The following is a 26772-nucleotide window of genomic DNA, read 5'->3' as shown; positions in this document are numbered from 1 at the left end:
TTAGTTTGCTTATTTTGCATATGTATGTAGTTTTAATGCTGAGAAGTATTATCTGTTACAAGGTCTTTTTACATAGAGGAGCAAAAAATATTTTTTTTCAAATCATCCTGTGACAATCAGACTAACAGTCTTAAGCATATATGTTAAAATAACTAGTTACTTCTGCAGTTTTTAAATTGTTTCAGGTTATTGTACCCTTTTTTTCTGACTCAGATTTGTAGTTTTACAGGCCTTGAAAATAATACTTCTTCTATCTCTAAACATTGATTTGAGACTGTTAAGTTTAGATTTCTGTATTTGAAAATTGCTGCATTTTGTTTCAGATTTTAACAGTTTGTTCAATAACTTCATTGCAGTCAACAATCCAATCCTGGAAGCTGAAATGGGAAGCAATCTTGCAGTTAGTTCCATCTCTTAGATATAATGTTATCAATAACTAGATAAATGCCTGACTTGTCTTCTATTTTGAAGGTGGTGGGATTGTTCAGAGTGTTTTGTTTCTATCTCTGGCTAATACTTAAGGCAGCTGAGCGTTAATGGCTTGTTTGCCTTGTAGAGTATTGGGCTTATCTAAGAAAGCAGGTTGAAAGAGCACTGATGTCTCATTCTCCCTGCACTTGACTCCCACAGCTCTTACGATTCCGTTGTGTTATAGATAAAACCATGCTGGGATGGATGTAGTTACCTAAAAGATTTCCTGTGCAGTTTCCAGAATACCATCTCCCCACACTGCAACTGCCACATCACAAGAAAAACGTGCTGTAATAGTACACTTAACTGAAAGTCACGAATCCACTGAGATATGCAATACAAAAATGTACTGAGATAAGCAACACAAAAGCATGCCCGTATCAGTGCATGGCCTGTGGTCCCAGGTTTGTTTCTGAGAGCAGAACCTGTAAGCAACACCTCAGGGACTTCGGAGAATGTTTTACTGCTTCATCAGAGAATCTGAGTACATTGCTTGCCTATGGATTGTGGTAAGAGTCTTGCTGCTACAGCCCTGCTGCTGCTCTCACCACCACGCCATCAGAAGCACTGAGACAGTGCCTTAATATGTACAGATTTCAGTGAGATGTAGGATTTCTTTTATGGCTGCTGTTTTGGGGTTGTTTTTTTTGGTGGGGGTCCCTTTTTTTTTTGTACAAAAGCCATTTGCACATAGCCAAACTTTTTCATTGCAGAGAAGCTGATTTTTAACTGCAGCTATGTTTTTACTTCTTGATTTACATAATCTTTTTTTGTGTACTGTTAATACAGTCTGTTTTCTGTGAAATAACATTTTCATGTACCATTTTGCCTCTTGTTTCTTGCTTAAGGCTTTGGTGGCTGTCTGCATTGCATATGTTAATTCATTATGTTTATTTTCGGGCTGTTAACAAGTTACTGTTGAGAGTAAGCCCAAAGTGCATTTCAGGATTGACGTAATTCTTCTTTGCAACTGGCTTAATACTATTAGTAAATATGTTAATAAACTAAACCCTTCAGTTGTATACTTTTATCTAAATTTTAAGTTTTACTGCAAATATTTGGTATTTGCAAAACACTTTTAGGGAAACAGTTCTAGAAATTCCTGTAGTACAGTTTCTATATAATAGAAAGGAAATACCATACTTCCATTCTCATGTGTGTTTGGTGATGTCTATTTCTGGATTTCATTCCTGATCCTTTCTGTTTGTTGTACCCCTTTATCTCTGATTTCCTGGGACTGACTTCAGTACTGTGCACCATTGTTCTACCCCAGTGATTCAGCTCAGAAATACTGATACGTCTCTCTCTCTGATCAGCTTTGTTTTCCAGAGTACTCAGACAATTTTATGCTTTTTAGACGTGCTGTGCACTGGTTTTTCTTACCGTAGAGTAACACCAACTGGGTCATTGGGTTTGGTTTCACAGCAGTCCAGGATTTTAGCCTTACAAGATCAGGTGATGGCAGTGGTGTCGGCCCATTCTGAGTTTTGAGCTTAACTGTAGTCTGATGCAAGAGATCTGTTGAAACAGTTGTGACTTTCATTGCTTAATGGGGCCTTGGAAGTGATAAAAATGCTCATTCTCTTCTGCAGAAGTACACTACTAGTATGGATTTTGTACGGAAATTTGAACGACAGTGTGGCTCACAGGCCAGTGTGAAACGATTAAGAGCTCATCCATCCTACCACAGCTTTAACAACAAATGGAATTTGCCTGTTTATTTTCAAATAAGGTTGGTATGCATTTGTAGTCATTAATTCTTTCAAAAGTAGAGTTGTCAGAGCAAAATGATACAGCTTAGGGTCAGATCTCCTCGTTACGTTACAAAGTTACCCTTGTCAACAAAATCATAGAAGTCAGACTATGAGGGTAGAATTACTGAGCCAAGTCATTGTTTTATGTATCTTCCAACACTTAAGCAAAATCATAGCCAGCTACCCTGCAATATGCGCTCTGTCATTGCACTGAATTTGATATATTGATCACGAACAGATGTAGGTAAGTCATGAAGTCTGGTTTCAAGTTCTGTTTTTCAAGTGTTGTTTCTCGCTGGAGCTAAACTGTATGTTGAGTGATACTGTTTGTGCAAATCCAGAGGAAGAATTACTGTGAGGGAAGAGATTTTTTTCTACGAAATAAAAAAATTAAAGGGCTGACAATTTCTAGATTTTCCACATCTGACTATGCTTCTGACAAATTATTTCTGTCTCACAGACCATAGCGTCTAAACTTCTAGATCTTGTAGGGTTGTCTTCTCAAAGATTGCCCAGCAATTTTCTTCTTGTAAGAAGCTATGTCATAAGTTTTAGCTTATTTTTCCAGCTGGTGTGTTGTACCTGAAGTGTTATCTTGTAAAGATCTTGTGGGAAGAGAGCAGAGAGAACCAAGAAAGCTCTATTTTAATTCTAGTAATGCTAAAATTTTACAGAAAGGAACCATATTTGTAGGAGGTCTATGCACATGATTTTAGGGCTGGTTAACAAGCCTTCAGGCAAGAAAGCTGCCTGTTGGTAAAGTCTGTTAGTTGTTAAGCGTTCTGTGTCATCTCTCTTGGTCCAAAGTCTTCTGAGAGTCTCTGGACAGCTTCGTACACTGTTACATGAGCAGAGTTTGTTGCCTTGAGGGTACTGCAGCAATGTTAGTTGTGAATCCAGTCGTAAGCAGAGGCAGCTAATAGTTTCCATCCCCAGTTTTGTTTCACGTGTCTTTTAGTTCCTATACATACAACAAGGATGATTACTTGGTTTTGTGGATTGTTTTTGTTTATAACCCAGTGTATTAAGTAAGTTTTTAATATGCTGCCTTTAGTTTTGAACATGCCAGCCCAAGCACTAAGTGTCTGCAGTGTGTTGTACTTGGACTGCATATACCCTCTGGTCTTGCATTGTACTTCAGTATGGTTTGATAACGTTTTCTGTGCTAGCAAAGCCAGTTATAGGATTTTCTTTCCCCTGCTTCTCAGTATCCTGCTTATTTATTTGTTCCACCGCAGCTATTTATGTGGCTGAACTACATCTTGGATCACTGAAATGATCAGGTCTTTTTTTCATAAAAAGGGGGAAGGCAGCAAAGGGAAGAATTTTCAGAAAAATAGAGGGAAGAAATTGAGGTTTGTTTTTAATGTGGATCACTTTTGTGACTATGTTTATAGCATGATTCTATAAATGGTAATTACTGTACAGCCCTAGACATATTTATGCAGTTTGTTTAATCCAGGATAAAACTACAGTGCTGCTGAATCCAGGAATCTTATGAGGCCTGGAGCTAATACAAGTCAGTGGCAGGAGTGTGGGCGTGGGAGCAGGGTCTTAGTGTTTTGGTGATCCAGTGCTTTTTATAAAATGATGGTTCTGGCTTCCTCTGACATAGTCTTCTGGTTTTTTGCTTGCACAACTGTTCCTGCAGCTATGTAGTGAGCCAATATGAAGTACTGTTACCTTGGGCAAAAAAGGCTGACTTTCAACTCTAATCAATTTCTCCAAACCACTTCACTGTACAAATATTGATGCTGCCCCAAGGGAAAGGGCAGGAGCACTCAATACAGTAGTGGTGCTGACTGTGCAGACTGTAAGGGTCTGTGCAACTATAGCAATTATAAACCTCCTAACAACAGACATACATCATTAATAGGTCCCTGAAGCTGCCCTTTTGTTTGAAAGTGCAACTTTTCTAATTCGTGACCACTTGATCAAACGTTGATACTGCTGCTCATAAGATGGAAATGAAGCTTCAGCATCTTCTCTCTGTTCAAAAATCATTTTTTTTCATTGGATACTTTGGGGTCTGGCTAATACAAAGAAAAGCAAATATTTTTCCTTTAAGATTATCGTAAATCTGAATAGTTCACTATTTCAGTAAATGGTTAGATAACAGCAGCTGCTTTGTCTTTCACCCTATCATTCCTATATACTTGAATCATCTGACAACTTTTGGAATTGCCCATGAATTCTTTAGTGCACAAATGTGAAAATAATGTGGCGTGTTCATTATGTGTAGCAGCAAAGCTTTTTTTTTTTTGAAGCATATATCTATCCTCAAATCATACAGGATTTTTATTGAAGTGTTATCTTACACTGTGACATTTACAGTAAAGGTTGCTGTTTTCTTTTTTTTTTCAATTGCAGAAATTGCTCAGAACAAACAGACCTCACTAAAACCTGTACAAATGATTGCTTAAAGAATAGATGGATGTACAAGCATTTCTTTTGTAGCAGTGCAGGCACAAGCAGCCCCAGTAACTCTCTTCCTTGCCATCTCTTCTATTTATGTCATTACAACTGATAGTGGAACTGTAGCGAGCCTACACTGTGGATATTTTTTGCCCATCTAAGGAATATTCATCAAGAGCTGCATAATTTTTAAAAATCCGATTTGATTCTCTAATCCTATTCACCGTAAGACCTGAAGACACTGCTTTCTCAATGAAGGTGTTGCACAGGCAGGAATGAGGGTTTGAAACCATTTCACAAATATTTCTAAAATACATGCTATATGTTGGTAGCAATTGAACAAGATAGATAAGTCACATCACTTGCTTTTTATTCCACCCCCCTGGTGTGTCAATCACAGATTGCTACTTAAAATACTTTAAGCACGCATCTAGTCTGTTAGTAGTTTGAACAAGAAAAGCTAGATGGGTTCCCTGCTCTGAACTGGAAGTTACAGCTGAGAGGTCTTAAGATGAGCCTTGCAGGTTCATAATTAGTAAGCTTGGTAGGTGTACAGATTACTCTGCACATAAAAGCAAAAAGGAAAAATGACAAAAACTTGCTATGGAGGACCGTAAAATATAGTTTTATTTCAGCATTAGAGGTAAGAACGTGGTGAAAGGATACATTTCTATAACTCCTGCACAACGAGAGTACTTACCTAATATTTCTTTCAATATGGATAAGTATTGTAATGTTTTAATACTAATTTTGCTGTTAGACCTCAAAAAATTGAGGGGTAGATTTTTATTTCTTTATATTTTTGGTTGGTTGGTTTGATTAATTTAAAAAAAAAAAAAGGGTGGGAGAGGGGGTGTCAGGGCATCCTGTGAGGAACTATTGATTTTTCTGGTTCGGAATTGTTTGCAGAACCTTATGCCACTGTTCATTAACAAACATGTAGAAAGCTAAAGGCTCCCATTGTCACATGACACGCTTGAAAGTCAGCTAAAGCAAGTATGAAACAGTGTTCACTTATAGTGTGAAAACAATACCGATTAGAGGAAATAAAAAGCAGCAACAAAAAAATAAAAACTAAGGACTTCACACTGAGCTACAGTTTTGATAATATTTGTAATCATGATTTTCATAATTTCCCAATGTATAGGTTTCTTATCTGCCTGTAAAATGTCAACCATTGTCTTTACAGTACTTGTTGTCTTTCGGTCTGGTTTATATCCTGGTATATGTTGAGGGGGGAAAAAAAAAAACACTTAAGATCTTTTAGTGTATGTGCACTGATAGCGTAGGTACTGAACATTGAAAAGCATTTAGGCATCAATTAAAGCAATTGATTTATAACATTCAAAACTTTTCTATTTTTCAGATTTAGAGAAATAGCAGGGGCCTTTGAAGCATCACTTTCAGATTCACTAGAGGAAGCACCAGGTAAACTTTAATTGCAAAAATTATTTATTTCCCTATTATGAAGGAAGCAGTGTTTTAAGTAGCAGTGGTTATTGTCTGTTTATTATTATTTACTAACGTGCATCCTGGGGGTTCACATGAGCTTTCTATTTTCTTATGAACTCATTAAACAGTAGAATACATTTTTGTAGGGAAGGCAATATAAGACTACTGTTCAACGATCACTTACTAAAAACACCTTTTTAGCAGCAACAATTAACACATTTGTGGAACTATCCCCTCAGTGCGAGAAGGAAGTATTGGCATCCTGTAAGTGACAACCAAAAGACAATGCTGTGTTATTGGGGCAAACTTTTCTTTATTGTTATAGACGTCTTCCCCTCTACATAGCCCTATCTATTGTCAGCATTTAAGGTTGCTGTAGCTCGTTCGTGTTGGTGTCTGCTTAAAAAACGTACGTTGATTTATGAGCAGATGAGGAGGTAAGCATAGGAAGGATTACAGTGGAAGGACAAATCCAGTGTATTTGTTAGAAGTATGTTGTAATCAGAAAAGTTGTTACTTCAGTTAATGGAGTAAATGCCTGTGAAGAAGGCAGCTAAGAGAAACTTGCGTGTATTTTTACTTCGGACTTCTAAATTATAGAACTGAAGAGTAAGGAGGGAAAAATAATGGCGATGAAATGCGTAAATCCTACAACTTCAAAGCATTTATCTGAAACTTGCAGACACATTCCTTAACTTTATGCTATAAAATGGTAGTGTGTGAACTACTTTATAAGTATTTGGTTTAAATATGGATATTTCTACCATGTTTTCAATAAATATTGAAGACTTTTAAATCTCAGATAATGCGATTGTTAACATCAGTGATGTTACATCTTTCACAATGTGCTTAGGAACTTGACCTTTGTTGACTGATTGTTTTCAGAGGGCAGCTCATACTGCCTTTTGGCCACTCACATGGTCTGGACGAGTCTTCTGAAGTGTTGGTCAGATCAAATGTTTTTACCACTGTTAGCACACCGTCTGTGGAAACTTAGCCTGCAAATTTTGGCACGTTACTCCGTGTTCATTAGTGAGGTAAGAGAACTACATACTTAGGGTTTTGGTGATTAGTTATGTCCATCAGTAAGAGACCTCCTGTAACAAAATGTGTAACTTCTTTCTAATTACTGTTCTTCTGAACTTAAAAATGCTGAACAAGATCACTCAACCAGTTCATGAGTTTGTTTTATAGAAAGTATCAGTGCAAAACATGTCATTGAGCACAAATATCAGTATTGCTCAAGTATTATTGTCTGATGGTTGCCAAGATTATACTGTGTTTAAGGCTGCTTCTGTCAGGGACAGAAGTAGCCACAATCTTGTGTTTTGTTCTGCTGGTATCAATATGTTTCCATATTGATACTGTGAACTAGGCTGTGAAGCTGAGCCAGATGAAAAGTAACCTTGCAAAAAAATAAGGTGGTGAGTTAATCCAGGTCAGTTGCTCTGTGGTCAACTGACTCAATATTGTAATTCACGCTTCTGAGCAGAAGATCTTGTGCTCTGCCCTGTTCTAAGCCATAAAAGTTTCCCCGCCCCCTTTCCTGTGTCACAGAATGACAGCATGATAGAGTAATTTGGGTTGAAAAGGACTTCTAGAGGTCATGTGGTCCAAATTCCTGCTCAAAACAGGGCCAGATTAGATAAGGTTACGGAAGGCCTTTTCAGGTTGAATTTTGAGTAGTCAAAGGCAAAAATTTCAGTCTCTTGGGGAACCCTTTTACAATGATTGACCACCCTGGTAATTAAATATCTTTTTCCTTTTGATATAAATCCCTTTGTTGCGCTTCATGTCCATTGGCTCTTATTCTGTCACTGTGTCTCAAGGCCAAGTCTGATTCCATCTTCTCTATACATTCCCCTTAGGTAGCTGAAGACAGCAGTAAGATCTCCCTTTATCTTTCTCTTGAGACTGAATAGCACAGTTCTCTCAGCTAAATTGTCTTACTAAAAGTGCTTATTAAAACAGCAGCTGAGCAAGGCATCTGATTTACAGCTGAGGGCTTGAGGAGGTGGGAGAAAGGAGGTGATTGACAGCAATGAGTCATGTTTTCTGAGACCAAAAAAAAGACCTTGAGTAGCCCTGTTGCAAGCACGAGAGAAGGGGAGGAAGGGGGAGACTCAAACTGCTCTATTTGGTGACTGTGTTGGCATAGAAGGTGCTCGAAACTCTTGTACACAAATCTGAGCATTCCTCCTTGCAGTGTTGTAGTGGGACAGGTTGTGTGTTGATTCTTAGCTCTGAGTGAAACAATCTGTTGTCTCTGCAGTGGAAAGTTAATTGGCACAATCCACAGGTGATTTTGTGTTCTGGCATATGAAAATAAACTATTTCTGCAAAGCAAATAAAGTTCTTGATCTAGCACATTCCTATAATGCACTACATTTATTTGAACACCACACAGGTGATAATTACTCCAGGATGGTATTGTCCTGTAGTATAGTGATAAAAGAGCTCTAAATTACTGAACTACTTTGTGCACTAAAACAGTTTTGAAAATACCACTTTTTATGTAATTTAGGAATGTCAGTATCGCTTGCGAGCGTTACATTCTAATGCCAAAAACTTAGGGAAACTTTGGGCTGTGTCTGTATATACACTTTTAACTGTTTTCGCTATTGCTAGGACTCACATCTCAATTTGATGTTTCAGGTATCTGTAAGGCCCATTTCCAGTGAGAATGCAAAGGAAAGCAAAAAATCAGTGCCAGCTGGCAGAAAGGAATCTTCTGTAAGCCTCAACCCTAATGAGGACCAAGGGAATGGGTCTTCTCCGGAAAGTCAGCCTTTGCCTTCTATATCCAGTACTCAGTTGGTGTATATTGCTGCAGATCTGGACAAACTCCAGGAACAGGTTTGTGCTTGAGACTTTACCTACAGAAGTCTTTGTCAGTCTGTGCGCCAGTACTATTTGGCGTTTTGTTAATGACATTATTTTTCTAAGAAAACAACGCATTTGTTTAAATATTTTTTTTAAATTCTAAAACTGGAGTAGTCTGATAGAGAAAATATCACCTGAAATGGAGGGTCTATTTTCTGCTTAGTTTGAGTGGCAAATTACAGAGAAACCACTTCAGGTATTTAAACTTTTAATCAGTACCTGCTGGACTTTACCCCCTAGAGCATATTGTTTGTACTCTTTTCTAATGTAAAGTGTAACTGCCCAGAGTTTTACTTTTGCTAGTAATCTCTCTGAAGTCTCAAAGTGTGGTGCAGTATTCAGCTTAAATATTTAAAACAGAATATAATATTAATCGTTCTTAATCTTTCAGCCTTGAAAAGGTTTTATCATCAGGATTGTTTTATCATATTTTACTAATGATCCGGAATCTTTGAAAGACCTGTGTGGTATTTATTTGCTTTCAGTGGGGACTCTCATGTTTTTCAGTCAATGAGGCTGAAATTTCTGTATCTTGTAAAGTTGCCCCTGGGTTGGTATTTTGTCGATTATAAATTATTTCCCCTGAGGACAACAGTAAGGTAGAAAATTGAATGAATAGGCCTTAAATCCCATTAGTATTGTGTTTTCCTGATACTAGGTTTCCATAAACACAAAAAAAAAATACAGAAAAGAGCGAAGGTTTCTTTTAAAGCAGTTGTAACTTGCAGAATGAAGGAAGAGCCATTTAAATATGTTTATAACAGGACTCTGTTTGTTTGTTTAGATTCCTGACATCTTAGAAATGGTTAAACCAAAACTTGAAATGATTGGCTTCAAGAACATGTCTTGTGTTGCAGGTAAACCTGAGAGGCTGAATTCATTCTTTCCCCATTCTCCCAAGTCCCTCTGCTAACCAACCAAAATCAGCTTTTACATGCAGTTTTATAATGAGAAACTTGAAAATGCTAATGTTTTATTGCCTAATGATGCCTGCTTCCAATGTTAACCATTCTGTGAAACTACTTTGAAGTGTAGAAAACATTTGATTAAAATTCAGTGAGTCTAAAGTGCGTTTTTTTTGGGAAGTAACTAGTGCAGTAGTTAGGATGCTTCTCCAGGAAGAGAGGGACCCACTTAAATCTAAATCAAGATTATGGGTAGATGTCTAAGTCCATAAGAGCAGTAGCTGCTTGTGTAAATCCCCAACTCAGTAGATGATCTTTTGCCAATCACAGCTTTACGTCAAGCGCTTCTCCAGTGAGTCCATAGGGAATTGAGGTACCGTGAGAGAATTTCACAACCTCAGTTTCTTTGGTAGGTTTGAGCCTTTTGATTCTTTTGATTCAAGCCCCTTGCTGCATTGATAATATTGAAAAGAAAAAAAAAAGTCAAGTTATCCATTAATTGTCTTCCCTGTATCCCTGTAGTTTTCCTGGCTGAAGAATGGTTGATATTAGTGGAGATACTTTATAAATGGTTGGTGTGTACTTATTTAGCAAGCATCCTGTGTTTGACACCAGCAGAAACCTAGGACAGTGAATGAGATTGGGATGATGCTGGGTTCACATAATTTGTAATCTGATTGGGCAGGGTAGCTCAGTCTAAACTTCAGCTTTTTTACTTGAATAGGAGCCTTGGAAGACTCAAAGACTTCTTTATCAGCCTGCATGCCTACCTTGAATAACAGGATTATCCAGGATCTGAGTGAGTCCTCTTTCACTTACCTGAAGAGTGCACTGGAAATTCCAAGATTATACAGGAGAACCAATAAGGTCAGTGCTGGTTGCAGAAGAAAAAATAAATCTCAGAGGGGCCTGTACTAAGAATATTAACTGGACAGTACATTTATGATTATTTCAGGGCTGTCCATATTTGCTTGAGAATCAAGAAACGTATTAAATACTGAGATGACTTAGTTATTACTGTTTACCTCTTTGAAAAAGAACTGTATTTTCAAAATTATAGGTAGGGTAACAATGATGAGAGCACAGGTTGAGATGGAAGGAAGGGCAAGACATAACTGTTGTACAAAACCAAAAGGGTTAATAAGAATAAATCTGTTTCCCTTGTCTTATTGCATGTATTGTAAGATGTGCTGCTGTTGAATGGCATGCTGGCAGGGTTTTTTTTTTTTTTTTGGAGGATGGGTTGCTTGGGGCAGGGAGTGACACTTCCACCTGCTATGTCAAGAAATTTTTTTTCAGTGAGAAAAAAATTCCTAGATTTCATTCAGGAATGCCATGCACAGAAGGAACAAGATAAGAATGGCTAAGAAAAAATACATATGTTGATTTGGTGAGAAACTAATAAAAACTAATTAATAAATATGGTTCCAAAACAATGTTCAGATCCTGGCTTGTTTTGTTACTGTGCCTTGCCTTTGCCAAGCTGCACTGTTGTTATGGTAGCTAGTTTGGTCTCATGTAAGAAAACTGGCAATATAAGAAAATTTGAGTAACAGGTATTTCAGATGTCAGAGATTGTGTACCTTGAGTATGATCTGTTCCCCTGCAATGTAGGAGGTTTGTCCAAGCTATTGTATGGATCACTCCTGGATAGATGAAGCATTCTGCATCCAAGAGCATCCAAGACCTTCTCAGAAGAAAGTAGTGAAGGGATATTAGAGTTAAAAAAGCTTTCTTCTGAAAAACATGGTGAGGGGGTGGGGTGGTATAAGAATAGAAGCAGCAATGGTTTCAGTTTAGTGAAGTATAATACGAAATAGTAGCTATTTTAACAAAGATATGGTAGGCTGTTGTGTATGCAGAGCGTGTTCAACTTTCTGAAGTCAGCATGAGCAGCAAGTGGGCAATAATAGGGGTGGCTGGCACATGCATCTCTCCAAAAGCTTTGGTCATTTTGGACCTTGTTTCATAGCATTTTACATAGTATAACGCTGCTGAATGATTTTGTCAAGGTTTGTTCCATGTGTATGAAGACCTCTATTGATTATTTGTGAATAATCTATTTCTTGGCTTACATGCAGGCTCAGCATTTTATGTATGTGCTATAAATAATGTCCATGTGTTCAGTAAATAAATTACAGGTTCTTTTTTCCACCTTGTTTCCCTGCCATCTCCCAGGAAGTGCCAACTAAAGCTTCACCTTATGTTGACAGTGCTCTTAAGCCCTTCTACAGACTACAAAATGAATACAAAGATATACTGAAACAGCCCATGATTCATCAGTGGTTGGAAGGTGCCCTCTCTGAAAGCACACAAAAGTAAGAAAGCCATACACAACATTCTTTGTATTAGTTAAAAACTTCATTGTCAGTTGAATGGGCACAGGAGAAAAGATAAAACACACAGAGTTAACGCAGCTGTGAAGAAAACAGGAATATGCCCCTGTTTTGACCTGGTGCATTCCTTCAGATTTTGATTAGTGTTTTGTATTCAACAGATGAAAAGCAGGGCTGGTAACTCAGAGACATGACCTCTGCTCAGGTGCACAAACCGTGACATTGTGGGTAGAGCATATGGAAATTGTTTCACTCTAGTAATGCAACAGTAAACTAAAACCTTGCATTTTGTCTCAGAAATTGCTTTAGTCCTTAACCTCATGTTATTTTCAGGAAATAGTGGTCAAATTCTCAAGAAATTTGAGTTATACTTTCCTTTGACAATGTTATTGTATACAATGATAATGCAAATTTTAGTGCTTAAAAAAATTAAAAAAAAAAAAGCTGAAAGGCCAATTGTTCCCAGCTTAATAAGGCAGTCATGACACAGTGCTTTTCTTCATATATCTTCTGTTTTCCTGGTTAGTATCTTGAGGACTTGTGAGCATGAATACCCATCTGCATTAAGTTCTTCAATGAATTTTGTTTGTCTACTTTCGTTTCAAATTCATACTGCTGCGAGATGTTGTCTTTTGTGAGTTCAACCATTTAACTGTGCACCATGAGAAAGTAATGCTTGCTTTTCTTTGGATGTTCTGCCTGATACTTTAACTGGATACACACCACTTCTTGCACTGTGGAAAATGAGAAGGAGGCTTCAACACTTAATTGTAATCTTTAGATTGGCCTCTGTAATTAATGGTGGAAATACCAGTAGCTTCTTCTCAAGACTGTTCCGCTCAGCATCCTTCATTTTTCTGAGGGATGATGATGTAGTGATGTGCATGCAGTAGGTGTAATTTTTTTCTCATTAATCTTTCTTCATTTAGGTATTATGAAACTGTTTCTGATGTGTTAAGTTCTGTTAAGAAAATGGAAGAGAGCCTGAAAAGGCTGAAGCAGGCCAGAAGAACTGCAGCTTCAAACCCTGTTGGTACGAATGGAGGTATGAGTGATGATGACAAAATCCGACTGCAGCTGGCCCTAGATGTCGAGTATTTTGGAGAGCAAGTAAGTTAAAAGAGAAAAGTTTGTTTACTGCTGTTACTGGTTTAGGGAAGGGAGTGAGATACAGAAGGAAGTGGAAGCTCAACTTAGTTTTTTGGTCTTAAAAGCTTTGTTTGTGGTTTTTTGGTTGGGTGGTTTTTACATCTGTATAATTCAGGTGACTTGAAACCTTTAGTGATTGTAGAAACTCCTTGAGCCATGCATGCTTTCCTGTGCTTTCTTATACAATTGAAAAAGGTTGTATTTCTAACTATTCAGAATTCAAGTACTGCTTAGTACTCGGGAGCACAAAGAAATACTGAGTGGGCAGACCAAAGGATGGGGTATTTTCTTAGCTCTGATGGAAACTTCTTTGTGGCCTTGATTTTGTTTGTGTTCTCGGCGGGTAATTCCTGCCTTCACTTAATGCATAATCAAGAGTTTATTCCCAAGAGTTTGGAAGAGGTTAGATTTCTTACTTGTTGTGCTATGTAACAGTAAATTTCTTTTGATGCTGTCCTGGTTTCAGTTAGGACAGAGTTAATTTTCCTCCTAGTAGCTGGCAGGGTGCTATGTTTTGGATTAGAATGAGAAGAGCGCTGATAACATGCTGATGTTTTAATTGTTGTAGAGCAGTGCTTACACCAAGCCAAGGACTTCTCAGCTTCTTGCTCTGTCCTGCTAGCGAGCAGGCTAGGGATGCAGCAGGAGCTGGGAGGGGACAGACCCAGGACAGCTGACCCAAACTGGCCAAAGGGGTATTCCATACCATCTGACGTCATGCTGAACAATATATAGGGGTGGCTAGCTGGGGTGGGGAGGGGGGCCGGCTGCTCGGAGATAGGCTGGGCATCGGTCAACGGGTGGTGAGCAATTGCATTGTGCATCACTTATTTCGTACACATTATTACTATTAATACTATTATTATTATTATTATTATTATTATTATTGTTATTATTTTCTGGGCTAAACCACAACAGATGCCAAATACAAAAACTTAACCAACAAAGTATAAACAAGTAAAAGAACGAAATATTCCAGGAAATCGGTGTAGTAGCTTTATTAGATTGTATAAGCATACTGATGTGTAGCCATTATTTCTGTATGTAAGCTTCAGAAAAAAAGGTAAACTACTAATTGCAAGTCCACATCACTAGTTGCCAAGCAGTTGTTATCAGTTTTGGTTATGAGCAGACGCTGTCTGTACAGTATAACAGGTAGGTAAATTCTTCCTGTGTGTGTAAGGAGATGCTTTTCTTATTTCTGAGGCTTACCACAGAGGAGAAAGATTTGGGTGGAAGTATGGAAATCTTATTTACTAACAAGAAATACTATTTGGCAGTTTTTAACTGGAAGCTTGAGTTGGGTTTGTTCTTTTATTCCTATTCCATTATGTGAATTAACATAATGTGAATTTAAGTTAAACTGGGATAGATTATTCATAATCATTTAGGAGCTGATTTGGTACATGCGGACATTACCAAGAGTTCCAGCAGCAAACACCTTTCAGGATTGCTTTATTACGGTTTCATTTAGATTTTAGTGTACTCTTAGTTTTCTCATGGTTGTATTTTTCTAATTGTCAAAGCAAGAGATTCCCTAGGTAAGAAATGACTTGTAGCAAACTGTTGTTGTCTTCATCCCACAAGAAATTCTAGGCTAGAACAATGCAGCTTATTGAAATGCTTTTGTTACCGTGCTGTTATTATTGGGTGTATCCATGTTTGTCTTAAAGCCTTTCCTCAAATCCCAAATGAAGATTCTGGGCAAAATTTCCTTTGAAAACAGTGCATTAAAAGCATAGTTACAGCCAAGGTTCTCTTTCTGACTGATTCTTTGGAAAACTTCCAGCTGACTTCGGTTAAAAGTTGCCTAGAAGATGGTTAAATATTTTACTGCGAGACACTGTGTTGAATGGAAAGACTTAACTGAGCAAAGCTGTATCCAGCTTTGCTCAGTTGTGTACACTATATGCAGTTATATTTCTTTGCTCATCAGTGCGGGACAAAACATAGGCTTTACTAATTGTTTTAAGGAAAACAGTTCATAAACTTCTGTTGTTCTAAATAAAACTAATGTTTCTGTTGTCTTTTTAGATACGGAAGATGGGACTGGATACAAGCAACATAAAAAGCTTTTCAGCCCTTACAGAGCTTGTCCTGACTGCCAAGGATCAGGCTACAGTGGAACAATCCTAGATACTTCTGAAGCATGTGATTAAAGATAAACACTGTCCCTAGAAAAAAAAAGACTTTACTGTTCTTTATTTATCAAATAAGTAGCAATGAAGTGCTTCCTGTTGTATCTTAAGCAACAATTGGTGCATCGACTGTCAAGATACGCTTGTTTCACCAAAAGATTGAGAGTTTACCATAGTTTTCCATTATATGGAAAGCAATCAGAAATTCTAAACTTTTTACTACAGAATAAAAGTGGAAGAAGTTTTTTTTATTTTGTTTTAAATCTTATATTGTAGAAGAATGAACTTACGTGATGAAAATAGTATGTAATAAATTGTCTTCCTAACTTTGATGTCCCATATGTTTTTGAGTCAAATATATTTATTGCTGGCTGTCTAAAGCTTTCAAAGGGACAGCTCTTATGGAATAAAGACAATGCTCACAGGAATAGGAGTCTGCTATTTATTGTTCCTGCTCTGCACTTAGCACCCTTCCCTCATCATGGGACATGGTTAGCTCTTGTTAGGGTTTCCAATGTTTTTATCTTAAAGATTTATTTCATGGACCTTGTTGATAGAAGTGCTACATACAGAAAGCTCCTAAAGTACTTTACATTTTGAAAATGATTTATATCAGCAGCACTTAACTTACTTGCTATTACATTTTGGCTACCTGTTTTGTTTCAAGCTAGAACTTAAATTTACTAAGGTAGAATTTATTCAATTTTGGCATAATTCCGATTCATGTCATTGTCTGTTAGAATTCAGCGCTGTATTTTTGCCTAAATACATGCAGAATTCTTGTGACTTCATGCCTAGCTACCTCAGTACAAGGTGCATCTTTATATAGCAGGAAATCTAAAAGTCTTATTAGTTTTAAATGGTAGGACTACCAGAGGGCTATCTTGAACCTAGAGCAACTGGTCTATTGATACTTTTTATGTGAGGGATAGATGAGTCTGGGATGAGTAGGAGATGAATTAGAGGCTTTCAGCATAATTGTCAGCTATGCTCAGTGACAAGCCATGTTGTTTTGATGACATGTTAAGAGCCTGTTACCTTTGATTTTCTTTCACCAAATCTCCCATCTGTTAGAGCATGATTTTAGGTGCTCGTTCACCAGACTGTTGATGAGCAGTAGACTGCAGCTGAGGGCTGTGCACAACACTTGGGATACCTGGAATGTGTGTTATTTTGTCTCTGGCGGAGGAATTCAGTGGGAGACCATAAGTGTTCCCTACATTTCAGTGGGATTTTTGCATCCAGATTCTGATGGGACAAATAGAAGGCTGGACAGAATATATGTGGCAATAAGAGAAAAGCTATTGAGAAATGGCAGACCTAGAAGCTGATGTTCTGCTTTCGTGGTGTTTATCATACAGTTATGTTATACACAGTGTGAAAATTGCCAGGAGAAAGCATGTCCTAATATGTTTCAGTTTATAAAGAGAATGAGAGCCTTTTTAAATGGTTAGCCTGGCAACTTTCCTCAAGAGTTTGAAAGTCTGTCTTGAGTTCTTTTTGACTTCTACGTTGCTACCTGGCTACCTGTACTAATGTTCTGCAACTGGAACTTGGGCATCAAGAAAATCGGTAACTACAGGGGGAAAAAAAAAATCTTTGTTAGGACTTCATTAGCTCTACAGAGTGAAGAGTAAAAATAAGCATTTTGGATGTAAAATTGATGTTAGAAACAAGTCTCAACAGAATATATGCTTTTGGGGAAGCAAAGGTATTTAATTGTGGGTTGTTTTTTCTTTTACCATTTGAATATCCAGCAGAAATGGGTACATACATACATAGCTTATCTTTTTTATACTGTAATGCTCCAGCACTTTCCAGTCCTTGCTCTGTCCTGTTTAGTTCTCGTTCCCTATGCCCTTTCTTCCTCCTTTTCTTTTCCAGGGTGACAGTGGGCAGTATTTTGTTTGTTTTTCTCCATGTAACACTGACCAGGGTATGGAGTTCTCCAGCCATGTGTGGTCCTCACCTGTGAAGAATGTTATTTTGTCCAGAGCTTACTGGCAGCATGGCCAGGGGCCCCTTTTATTTATCTCCATCTCCATGGTAAAAATGGAAGCTTTTTTGGTTTGAAATTCCATTTGTGGCTGATGCTACATACTGACTTCAATAAATAAACGGAATCACTTTTAATATAGCTTATATAAACACTTGGAAGCTGTCTCTTCATGCTTACTGCTATACTGTGGCTGTATTGTGTGATAATTGGCAACTTACTGTCTTATAAAACACAAATCTGACAGCAAATTTCAAAAGCTGGAATGAGATCTGACTTATACATAAACCCAACTGAACTGTGGCAAAGCAATTTGGAGATGGTTTATTTGCAACTTGCCTGTTCTGCATATCGATACCTAATTTCTGCTGTATAAAATACAAGCACCGTATTCATGGGTTAGAGCGTCTGCAATGCATACATCCATACAGCATCCATGCATTTATCCAATTATAGCATTTGTAATCTAGTATTCTCAAGAAAGATATTCCTCAGTCTTTTTCTATTAAGATAGAAGAAGGTCATCTATCTACATAACCCACCAGCAAGGCACTGGTGTTAGTGGTTTTGGATCAGATAGAAATCTGGGCCGCTGTGGGTGATAGTGAGCTACTGTGCTCCTGCACAATACATCTGGCACCATATCCCAAAAAGGTTTGCAGTTACTGTCTGAATGCCATCAGCACCAAAGACAAATCTAGAACTGTGAGGTCAAAGTCCGTGTTCACTGAAATCAAAGGAAAAGCTCTTGCCAGGCTTTCCTTAGTACCAAAAATTCACTCCCATTTCCTGTCTTCCTCATTCACATTCAGGAATCGAGTCTAATAATTAATCTGTGGTTCCAGTTTGTTTCAAACCTTTATGACACTGCTAAGAAGTTGCACTGAACTGCTGAAGCCATTTTATTCATGTGTATCAGCACAACAACGGTAGTATAGGTTACTGCCATAATACTGTTTTTTTGTGGTTTTTTTTTTTTTTGGTTCTTAAATCTTTTAAGAACACATGGTTTGATGTGTTAAGGTTTACAGATCTGGGCTCTAACCAGTAATGTTCTTTTCACTATAAAGCTATAATAAATGCCGCTCAGGTTAGAAAATATTCTAAGTAATGGAATTGTATTGGAATAGTAAGCCTTATTTTTTTCTAAAAATTCAGAGATAATGCTGTCACACTATGAGAATTCATACGTTGCAGTTCATTAATGCTACCAAACCATATTTTTAGCTTTTCCATGGAGTTAAGAAATAAACATACCCATCTGGGCTGCAGAAAGAAGAAACTTTCTATAAATGTGTTTTTGCTTCTAAGGCAAAATCTTGTCCCAGTGGGACAAGCAAAGCTTGCCCGTGATGTTGGCAGCATTTTAAACGAAAATAGTGCTGATCAAGCTAGAAATTTCTGTGTATAATTGTAAAAGTTTTCTCTGTAAAAAGTGAAAGGGAATGTCTCTTGCAAAACTGACCAAACAAAAAGTGACCTCTCAAGAACAGAAGAGTTCCTTTTTTCTATCTTTCTGTAGTAAATGCTGCTTGCGCTCATAAAATCATTTTATTTTTTTTTAAGTCAGTGGCTTGCTGACTACTGTTTTGTCCCCACTGCGTTGAAAAAGATTGCTAGGGGCAGAAGGGAAACAAGATGGGAAGAAGGAAAGAAGAGAAGCTGGGAGAGGAGTGTGAGTCACCACCCCACATGAAATAGATGACCAAAATTGGAATGTTGCAAATTTTTAGCTTTCAAAAAGCTGTATTTCAAACACTACCTGCTTCATCTCAAAGCTAAGTAGACCACTCCACATGATCATAAAAATAGCTGATGAATAAGAAAAAGGTGATGGGAAATGTGTATCGTTTCTCTCTTCTCCACACCTTCCCCCTTCCCTCTGCCCCAGTTCTTGGTGCTTGCATTTAAACACTGTGCAGTGGGTTTGTTATTCTGCCAAGGAAAAGCATTGCCCTTGACTTCTCTTCAAAAACAGCTAAAAGGAATGGCTTGTTCAGTGTTACTTCGAGTGGCCCCAAATCTTTCTTCTGTGCTGTGGGATCTTCTGGTTGATCTGTTTCATCGCTTGTCAGTTTGAAAAAGGCTTTATTTATGACCTGTAAAGGAAAGGATAAAAGTAATCAGAGTCATGATAGTGAGAGCTTAAGTAGATGAAAAAGCACATGAAGTAATCAGTAAGTTAGATCAGCTGTAGCCAGCATGGGATAGACTCCATGGATGTTCAAATAAGCCCTTGATGCACTTGCTCCATAATGTGAAAAGGCCGTACAGCAGCTTGCACACTTGGGCTGTATGAAATCCTAGTACCCTTTATCCTGACAAAGCTTCAAACGTAGGACATCTTCCAAAAAGAAAAATGGCAAAGGCACTGAAATTACGCTTTTAGAACACAATTTGCTGCCTTTTAATGGAAGATAGCCCTCCCCTTTAAGACCCCCCTTTCTTTGCCTTGGGACCTGAATGGTTGAACCTGTCTTCAGGTGAGGCAATGTGCCATGCTTGGTTCTGTTTTTGCAATTTCTGGGAGCAGTCCCACAGTGATCAAGGGAACAGCCCAATAACTGCCAGAGAAGCTGTGGATGCCCCATCCCTGGAGGCGCTCAAGGCCAGGTTGGATGGGGCATTGGCCAACCTGATCTAGTGGGTGGCATCCCTGCCCATGGCAGGGGGTTGGAACTGGCTGATCTTTAAGGTCCCTTCCAACCCAAACCATTCTGTGATTCTATGTACTGCAGCCTCCATCATTCAGTCCAGCTGTGGTACTTTGAGTTGTTCAAGCTCTTGGTATGCAGGCTAATTTGTGTGCATAGAACCTAGTGTGCTCAGACCTCAGACTTGGTGCTTGTATTGCATCCCCTGCTGTAATGATGAAATTTAAATGGTGTAAAGCAAACCTGTTCTGCTGTGACATTAATCAAAACAGTATTCGGTACCATTCAGTTATCTTGAATGTCCCCTGCTGATCAAGTATCCCTCATCGCTCATACTGTTTTGTTTTAGGTCAAGTTCTACAGTTAAACAGGCTAAAGCTGAGCAGAAGGCATATTTTGCTTAACACCAGTGATATATACCATACCTTCCCAACAGTTAGATTGGTGTCACTTATTTTACTGAGATCTGCCCCCTTTCCCAGCAATGCAGGCAGTTTCATATCTGCAAGAAGTTCCTGTAGATCAGAGCTGTCTTCTATTTTTAACTCTGGCAAAGTTAATTTAATTTCTCTGAAAAAGAGAGAGGAGAAGAGGGGGAGAGAGAGAGAGAGATGAGAGCACGTCCTCTGGTATCGAAGCCTGGTGTTTAGGCAGACTATGGGCAGCCAGTGGATGTTTCTTCTGCTAATACTGTGTCTGTCTGTTGTCCCTGAGTTTCTGTGAATCTCTGTTTGCACCCTCCCTGACAGGATCTGACCCTTATAGGAAAGCAGGGAGCAGGCAGGGCTGCTCTGCGCACCCTGTCCCACTAATTCCTATGGGAGGGTACATGCGTGTCCAAGCTGTACCTTGGGGACAGATCCTGGAGCCAGGCCACAAACTGCAAAGGGAGCTCGGACTCTACTTTGTCCAGGTCGTTGCCATTGATGGGTTGCAGCAGCACCAGAAGAGCGTTCTTGCTGACAGGGACTTCAATCACAGAAAAAGTCTCGCTGGCGTCAGTCTTGTACTTGAACGTCCCAGTTACTGACAGCATGGGGACTGAGATCGCCATGTTCGAATCGACCCAGAACTCCTGAGGCTCTTTTAGCCGGAAGGCTTTCTTAGCATTCACTGAAAAACAGACCAAGAAAGAAGTTGAATCTTCCCTTTCATCCTTCCTCCCCTCTGCCCCTTAACTGGTATATTGTTTGTTTAAAACAACACACCACACTAGATAAGGACAGTGTGTGTAAAATCATACTTAGCTACTGTAAACATGTGTAACCTGTCTTTAATATGCCTTCTGGTAGCATCAGGCAGAGGCAGTGCAGATTTACAGAACAGAGTCTGAAAAATCATCAGGACTGTGACCAAAACTGCTATGTTTCTACCAGCTTTGTGACCAGGAAATGCAATAAATCTGGTAGAATTTTCTGCTTACTTTGTTACCTCCTCCCTCCCAAGCTGCCAAGGTTCAGGTGGCTCAGGTGCTGATGCGGACGGTTTGGATTTCCTCTCCATCCCATGAGCAGCTGTGACGACCACGTGCTAGGACTGCTTGTTTGGGACCATATCTGGCAGGGCCAGCTGCAGGAGTGCCCTCGCACAGCTGGAGCTGGCTTCTGAGGCAGCCAGGGGGCTGGTGCAAGGGATGGTGGTACAAGCTCACCCTGGGGTCTTACCTTTGGCCATCTTGAGAACCAAAGCAATGGGGAAAGTAGCAAGCACAACACCAAAGGGTTGATTGAGCCTAGGAGGTCAAGAGGGACATACCTGAACACTTGCTAAACCTTGATATAAATTTCTTACCCAGTTCACAAGTATGGGAAGCCTTGCTCTCACCTCCTGCTGCTTCTGTGCAGCTTTGCATTTCAACATGTTATCTGCTCATTGCCATAGATCAGTGCTGCTGCCCAGTTAGGCAGATAATCCTGTTGACATTAAAGAAACTACTGCCATCAGTGAGAAGGGCAAAGATCAGGAGTCTTGAAATTGCTGTTTTGTGGAAAGGGGAATTAGGAAAACAGATTTATACGTTCTGGTAAAGAAAGGAATGCCTTCATTAAAGTAATATCAGTATAAAATAGGAGCTGGCATAGCTGTACTGCTAAATAGTCTATTCTCCAATAAATCCAGGAAATGCTGGATCCTAACACATTTAGTATATAATAAGGTGTGCATAGTAACACTTGTCTCCTAAATAACCTTGTATAAAAAGCACATTTAGGCACTTCCACTTAGTGTAAATTCACCAAAAAGCAGCAGCGGGTAGGAGATGTGAAAGGTATAAGCAAAACAAAACAAAACAAAACAAAACAAATAAATAAAAAAATAAAGAGTTGTTCACTGTTTTTTCTTATCTCATAGGAATGAGGGATGGAAGCTGAAAGCAGAAAGGAGACACTTTGCCTGTGTAACCTGCGGAACTTACTCTCACAGGACAGCGGATGTCAAGAGTGTAACAGAATAAAACAAAAGGGGAAAAAAAAAGAACCAAGCATTCGGAGAGTTAAATGTATCAAACTGGGGTAATAACTTTTTTAATAGTCTTGGGAAGGACATAAGGAATGTCACAGATAGAGGAAGCAGTGTCTAACTGCCTGCAAGGCAGCAGGTGAGGCAGTAGGCTCCTTACTGGTGGCTCCCATCATTTCTCTGAAGCAGCACTGCCCTCTGGCAGGGGTGGACGTGTGAAGGCACAGACCTTGGATTAGCTCCAGGCAGTTTTTATGTTCCTGTTAAGTAAAACGAGCTCCCATAAAGAGTTGACTCAAAGTGCCAGGAAGCTAATTGCCTCTGGAACATTAAACATGAATTTAGATGCAGAAAGTTTGCTATCTGAAGCAAGAGTGCTGCACGTCACAATTTAGTTGTACGCAGTTTTGTTAAATGCTGCCAATAGGGAGAAAAACAAAACAAAACAAATCCGATCTGGCACATAAACCAGACAGGCAAATAAGCTGCTTCTTCAGCAGTACCATTTAAATTATTTATTAATTTACAATAGTACATTTGGATCTGATCATACAAAATTTCAAAGCTCTGGTATTGACTTTGGGGCTGAGTCCATTAATACTGGGACAGCCATGAACCACAGCAAATCAACCCCACTGGGTTTGAAATGACTCCCCATGGCCATCTGCTGCTGAGGGTCTGGATGCCTCTGCCCTCAAACATGCAACTAGTGTGTAATCCCCTGAAAAGGCTCCAAGAGAATTTAGAAGTCTTAATATGTCTATTCACGTCTGGTTTTACAACAGTGTTGTTCCTAGGACATGGGAGAGACCTGTTCATAGAATCCTAGTATATCCTGAGCTGGAAGAGACCCTCAAGGATCACTGAGTCCAACTCCTGGCTCCACAAAGGACCACCCAAAATCAACCCATATGTCTGAGAGCATTGTCCAGACACTTCTTGATCTCCAGCAGGCTCGGTGCCGTGACCACTGCCCTGGGGAGCCTGCCCAGTGACCACCCTCTGGGTGCAGAACCTTTCCCTAACACCCAGCCTGACCCTCCCCTGTCCCAGCCCCATGCCGTTCCCTCGGGTCCTGTCGCCGTCCCCAGAGAGCAGAGCTCAGCGCCTGCCCCTCCGCTCCCCTCGTGAGGGAGCTGCAGGCCGCCATGAGGCCTCCCCTCAGCCTGCTCTGCTCGGGCTGGACAAACCAAGGGACCTCAGGGGCTCCTCAGGTATCGTCCCCTCTAGGCTGTTCACCATCTTTGTAGCCCTCCCTTGGGCACTCTCTGATAGTTTTATGTCCTTTTTATACTGTGGTGCCCAAAACTGCACACAGTGCTCATGGTGAGGCCACACCAGCACAGAGCAGAGCAGGACAATCACTTCCCTCAACGAGCCTGGCAATGCCATACCTGAAGCACCCCAGGGTACAGCTGGCCATTTGGGCTGCCAGGGCACACCATTGGCTCATGTTCAACTTGCTTTTGACCAGAACCCCCAGATCCCTTTCTGTGGGGCTGTTCTGCAGCCTCTCATCCCCCCAATATGGGTTGCTCCATCCCAGGTGCAGAATCCAGCGTTTGTTCTTGTTAAACTTCATATTGTTAGTGATTGTCCAGCTCTCAAGCTTGTCAAGATCTCTCTTCAAGGCCTCTCCACCCTCAACAAAGTCAACAGCTCCTCACGATTTAGTATCATCTGCGAACTTACTCAAAACACCTTCTAGTCCTACATCCAAGTCGTTTATGAAAACCTTGAAGAGAACTGGCCCTAAAATGGAGCCCAGCAGATCCCCATAAGTGACTGGCCACCAGCCTGATGTAACCCTATTTACTATAACTTCTGAGTCCAAGCCATCAGCCAATTGTTCCCCCATTGCATTATGTTTTTGTCTAGCTGCATGCTGGACAATTTGTTCAGAAGGATACTGAGAAACCGTATTGAATGCTTTACTGAAATCCAAAAAGATTACATTGACTGGCTTCCCTTGGTCAACTAGATAAGTGACCTTGTCATAAAATGAAATTAAGTGTGATAAACAGGACCTTCGCCTTGTGAACGAATGTTGCCTATGACCAATGACCGCATTATGGAGTATCTTCTGACAGCACCCACAAAAAGCAAAGAAAACTGGAAATCCAGTTTGCAAGTGGGAAGATAAAGGCACAAAAGCACCCTTTATCAGTAGAAACCCATTTAGAAACTTAAATCTCACTGCAAATTTACTGAAATACAGTCACTGGTACACAAACTGCCCTAAGGTGTGCCATCTCTGGTATTACATTCAGGCACTAGGATGCTGAAAAGCAAGTACACTCAGAGTTGTGGTGCAGTAGTATTTCTGGGACAGCAGTAATGGAACAACCCTAGGTAATTAAAGGATTGCCTTACTTCTAGTTTTGGATACTCTTCCAGTTTCACTAACTGGTAGCTTACTTTCTGACCTAGGAATTGCCTCCAGACTGTGGAAAAGTATTGCTTTTGCTTGCTTTAAACCTACATCCTGATGATTTTTGCCAGAAACTCCTCATGACTTTTAGTTCTTTTGTGGTAAGAAATCAAGCATGGTACTCTATTTTTCATCTCACCACACCTTTCCTAACCCATGGTTTCCTGATCAAGGAAACTTTCCCTGAGGCCGTCTCCCTCCACCTCCTCTCCACTGCCCTTGCTGGCTTGTGGCTGAGTGAAGGGAGGCAGCGTGGAGACAGGACTCTGGGAATGGGACACTGCATGGGGCTGTGCTCCAGGTTCTCACCTGAGCTCTTCCCCCTTGCTGTTTGACCTTGCCTCCTTCCCAAGAGCAGGGCTGCTACCTGTCCACCCTGCCTGCCTCCAACACAGGTGCTTGCTCACCCTTACCTGACAAGCGGACATCCACCGCAAGAGCAGATCGGTGGATGGGTCAAGGGTCTGTCAATAAGCATTTGCTTCGACCCTCGCTTTTGGCCTCCACAAGGTGTTTATTTGTTTTGTTGCCTCACTTGGGTTTGTAAAGTCCACAGCTCGGCGTAGAAAGCATCGGCTGAGGGGAACAAGTCATGCACGAACTGTTCAGATAAGGTTAGCCAGGGCAGAGAAGAGGCAGAGTGTCTTGGAAAAGAGCAGCTCCTCATCCCTGTTTTTGATGAGGCTTTCAATAGTCCTCAGGCTTGCAAGGACCTTGTGCCCATCCACCCTAGAGGTGCAGTCAGGATCTCCAGATGGGGGAACAAATCCCAGCAAACCTGCAAATCAGTGGCCGTCTGGTTGGATGCACCCAGGTAGAAAAGACACCATGGAGCTGTAGAGACTGGTTGGGGACAGGAGGACATTTTGGCCTCGACGTGCTTCCCTCAGCTCACTGTAAAACCGCATGCCCAGGACATGCACAAAGTCCTTCAGGTAGCTCAGTTTCTGCCTCCCACGGCCACTCAGGCTCAGGGTGTCCAGCTTGACTTTGTCCTTCAGGTCATCTTCATAGGCAGGTGTGGTTTGGGACTCAATGGAGTCAGGGACAAATGTTTTCCTTCCCTCTTGGGCCAGGTTTTCCATATCCTCACAGGTTACTCTTGTTGAAAGAAAACAAATTGAAAGGATGGACATAGACCCGGTCACAAGCCACCGCAGTGAGGCACAGGAGCAAGCAGAGAAGGTCTGCTGCCAGGTTCATGTCGGAAGACCACTTCCACAGTGTCTGCTGAAAGAAAAAGTGAAGGGGAAAGAAGACTGATCAGCCTGTTGTAAACACTGTTTCTCATATTTATATGGTGAGGTGCTCATACTGCGTTGGAGTTACAAAGACAGGAAATGTAGTGTAGAGTGCCAGTTGGACTGCCTGCTCCCTGAAAAGGACGGGGTGAAATGGCCAACAGTTTCATGGCAGCAGGTGGGGATGTGCCAAGCATGGATTTGACTACATTACCAACTTAGATATCCTGAAGATTGAGCATTGGAAGCAACATGGTAGTGCTCTGCAATGAGTTAGGCTTGCAAGCTAGACTGTGCTAGTTCTGGCAAAACATTATAATAATGCAGCTATATTGCTCCCGGGACCTAGTCAGAGCTATCTCTGCAAATTGCTGCACTAAATCTTGCTGACACATGGACGAGTTAAGCGATTTGCCTGCTGTTACAGGGGAAGTGGGTTTGGAAACCAGGCCTCTTAAGGTCCCACTGCTGAACTCTCCTACTTTGTATG

General features: G+C 40.2%; 2 protein-coding genes across 3 annotated transcripts in view; one reads left to right on the top strand and one right to left on the bottom strand.

The window, feature by feature from the left end:
- The window catches only part of COG2 (component of oligomeric golgi complex 2), a 28288-nt gene extending 12361 nt beyond the window's left edge, over positions 1-15927 (top strand). For both annotated transcript variants that reach the window (XM_040551788.1, XM_040551790.1), the window contains 9 exons: positions 2064-2203; positions 6007-6068; positions 6978-7129; positions 8748-8948; positions 9760-9832; positions 10605-10747; positions 12059-12198; positions 13146-13326; positions 15400-15927. In XM_040551788.1, coding sequence (XP_040407722.1) covers positions 2064-2203; positions 6007-6068; positions 6978-7129; positions 8748-8948; positions 9760-9832; positions 10605-10747; positions 12059-12198; positions 13146-13326; positions 15400-15501 — 1194 coding nt within the window. In that variant the 3' untranslated portion in view covers positions 15502-15927. The remainder of the gene's footprint in view (positions 1-2063; positions 2204-6006; positions 6069-6977; positions 7130-8747; positions 8949-9759; positions 9833-10604; positions 10748-12058; positions 12199-13145; positions 13327-15399) is intronic.
- Positions 15928-17798: 1871 nt separating this feature from the next.
- AGT (angiotensinogen) lies at positions 17799-26267 on the bottom strand. Its single transcript, XM_040551791.1, is given in 10 exon segments — positions 17799-19598; positions 20579-20723; positions 21002-21266; positions 25455-25553; positions 25556-25603; positions 25606-25667; positions 25669-25822; positions 25825-25861; positions 25863-26138; positions 26140-26267. Coding segments are annotated over 10 exon segments (1383 nt in total). The 5' UTR covers positions 26245-26267; the 3' UTR covers positions 17799-19406.
- Between the last annotated feature and the right edge of the window lie 505 nt (positions 26268-26772).

This window comes from Cygnus olor, chromosome 3 (genome assembly GCF_009769625.2).
Source record: "Cygnus olor isolate bCygOlo1 chromosome 3, bCygOlo1.pri.v2, whole genome shotgun sequence".
In the NCBI taxonomy this organism is placed as follows: Eukaryota; Metazoa; Chordata; class Aves; order Anseriformes; family Anatidae; genus Cygnus; species Cygnus olor.
This window is presented reverse-complemented; position numbering and strand designations above follow the sequence as displayed.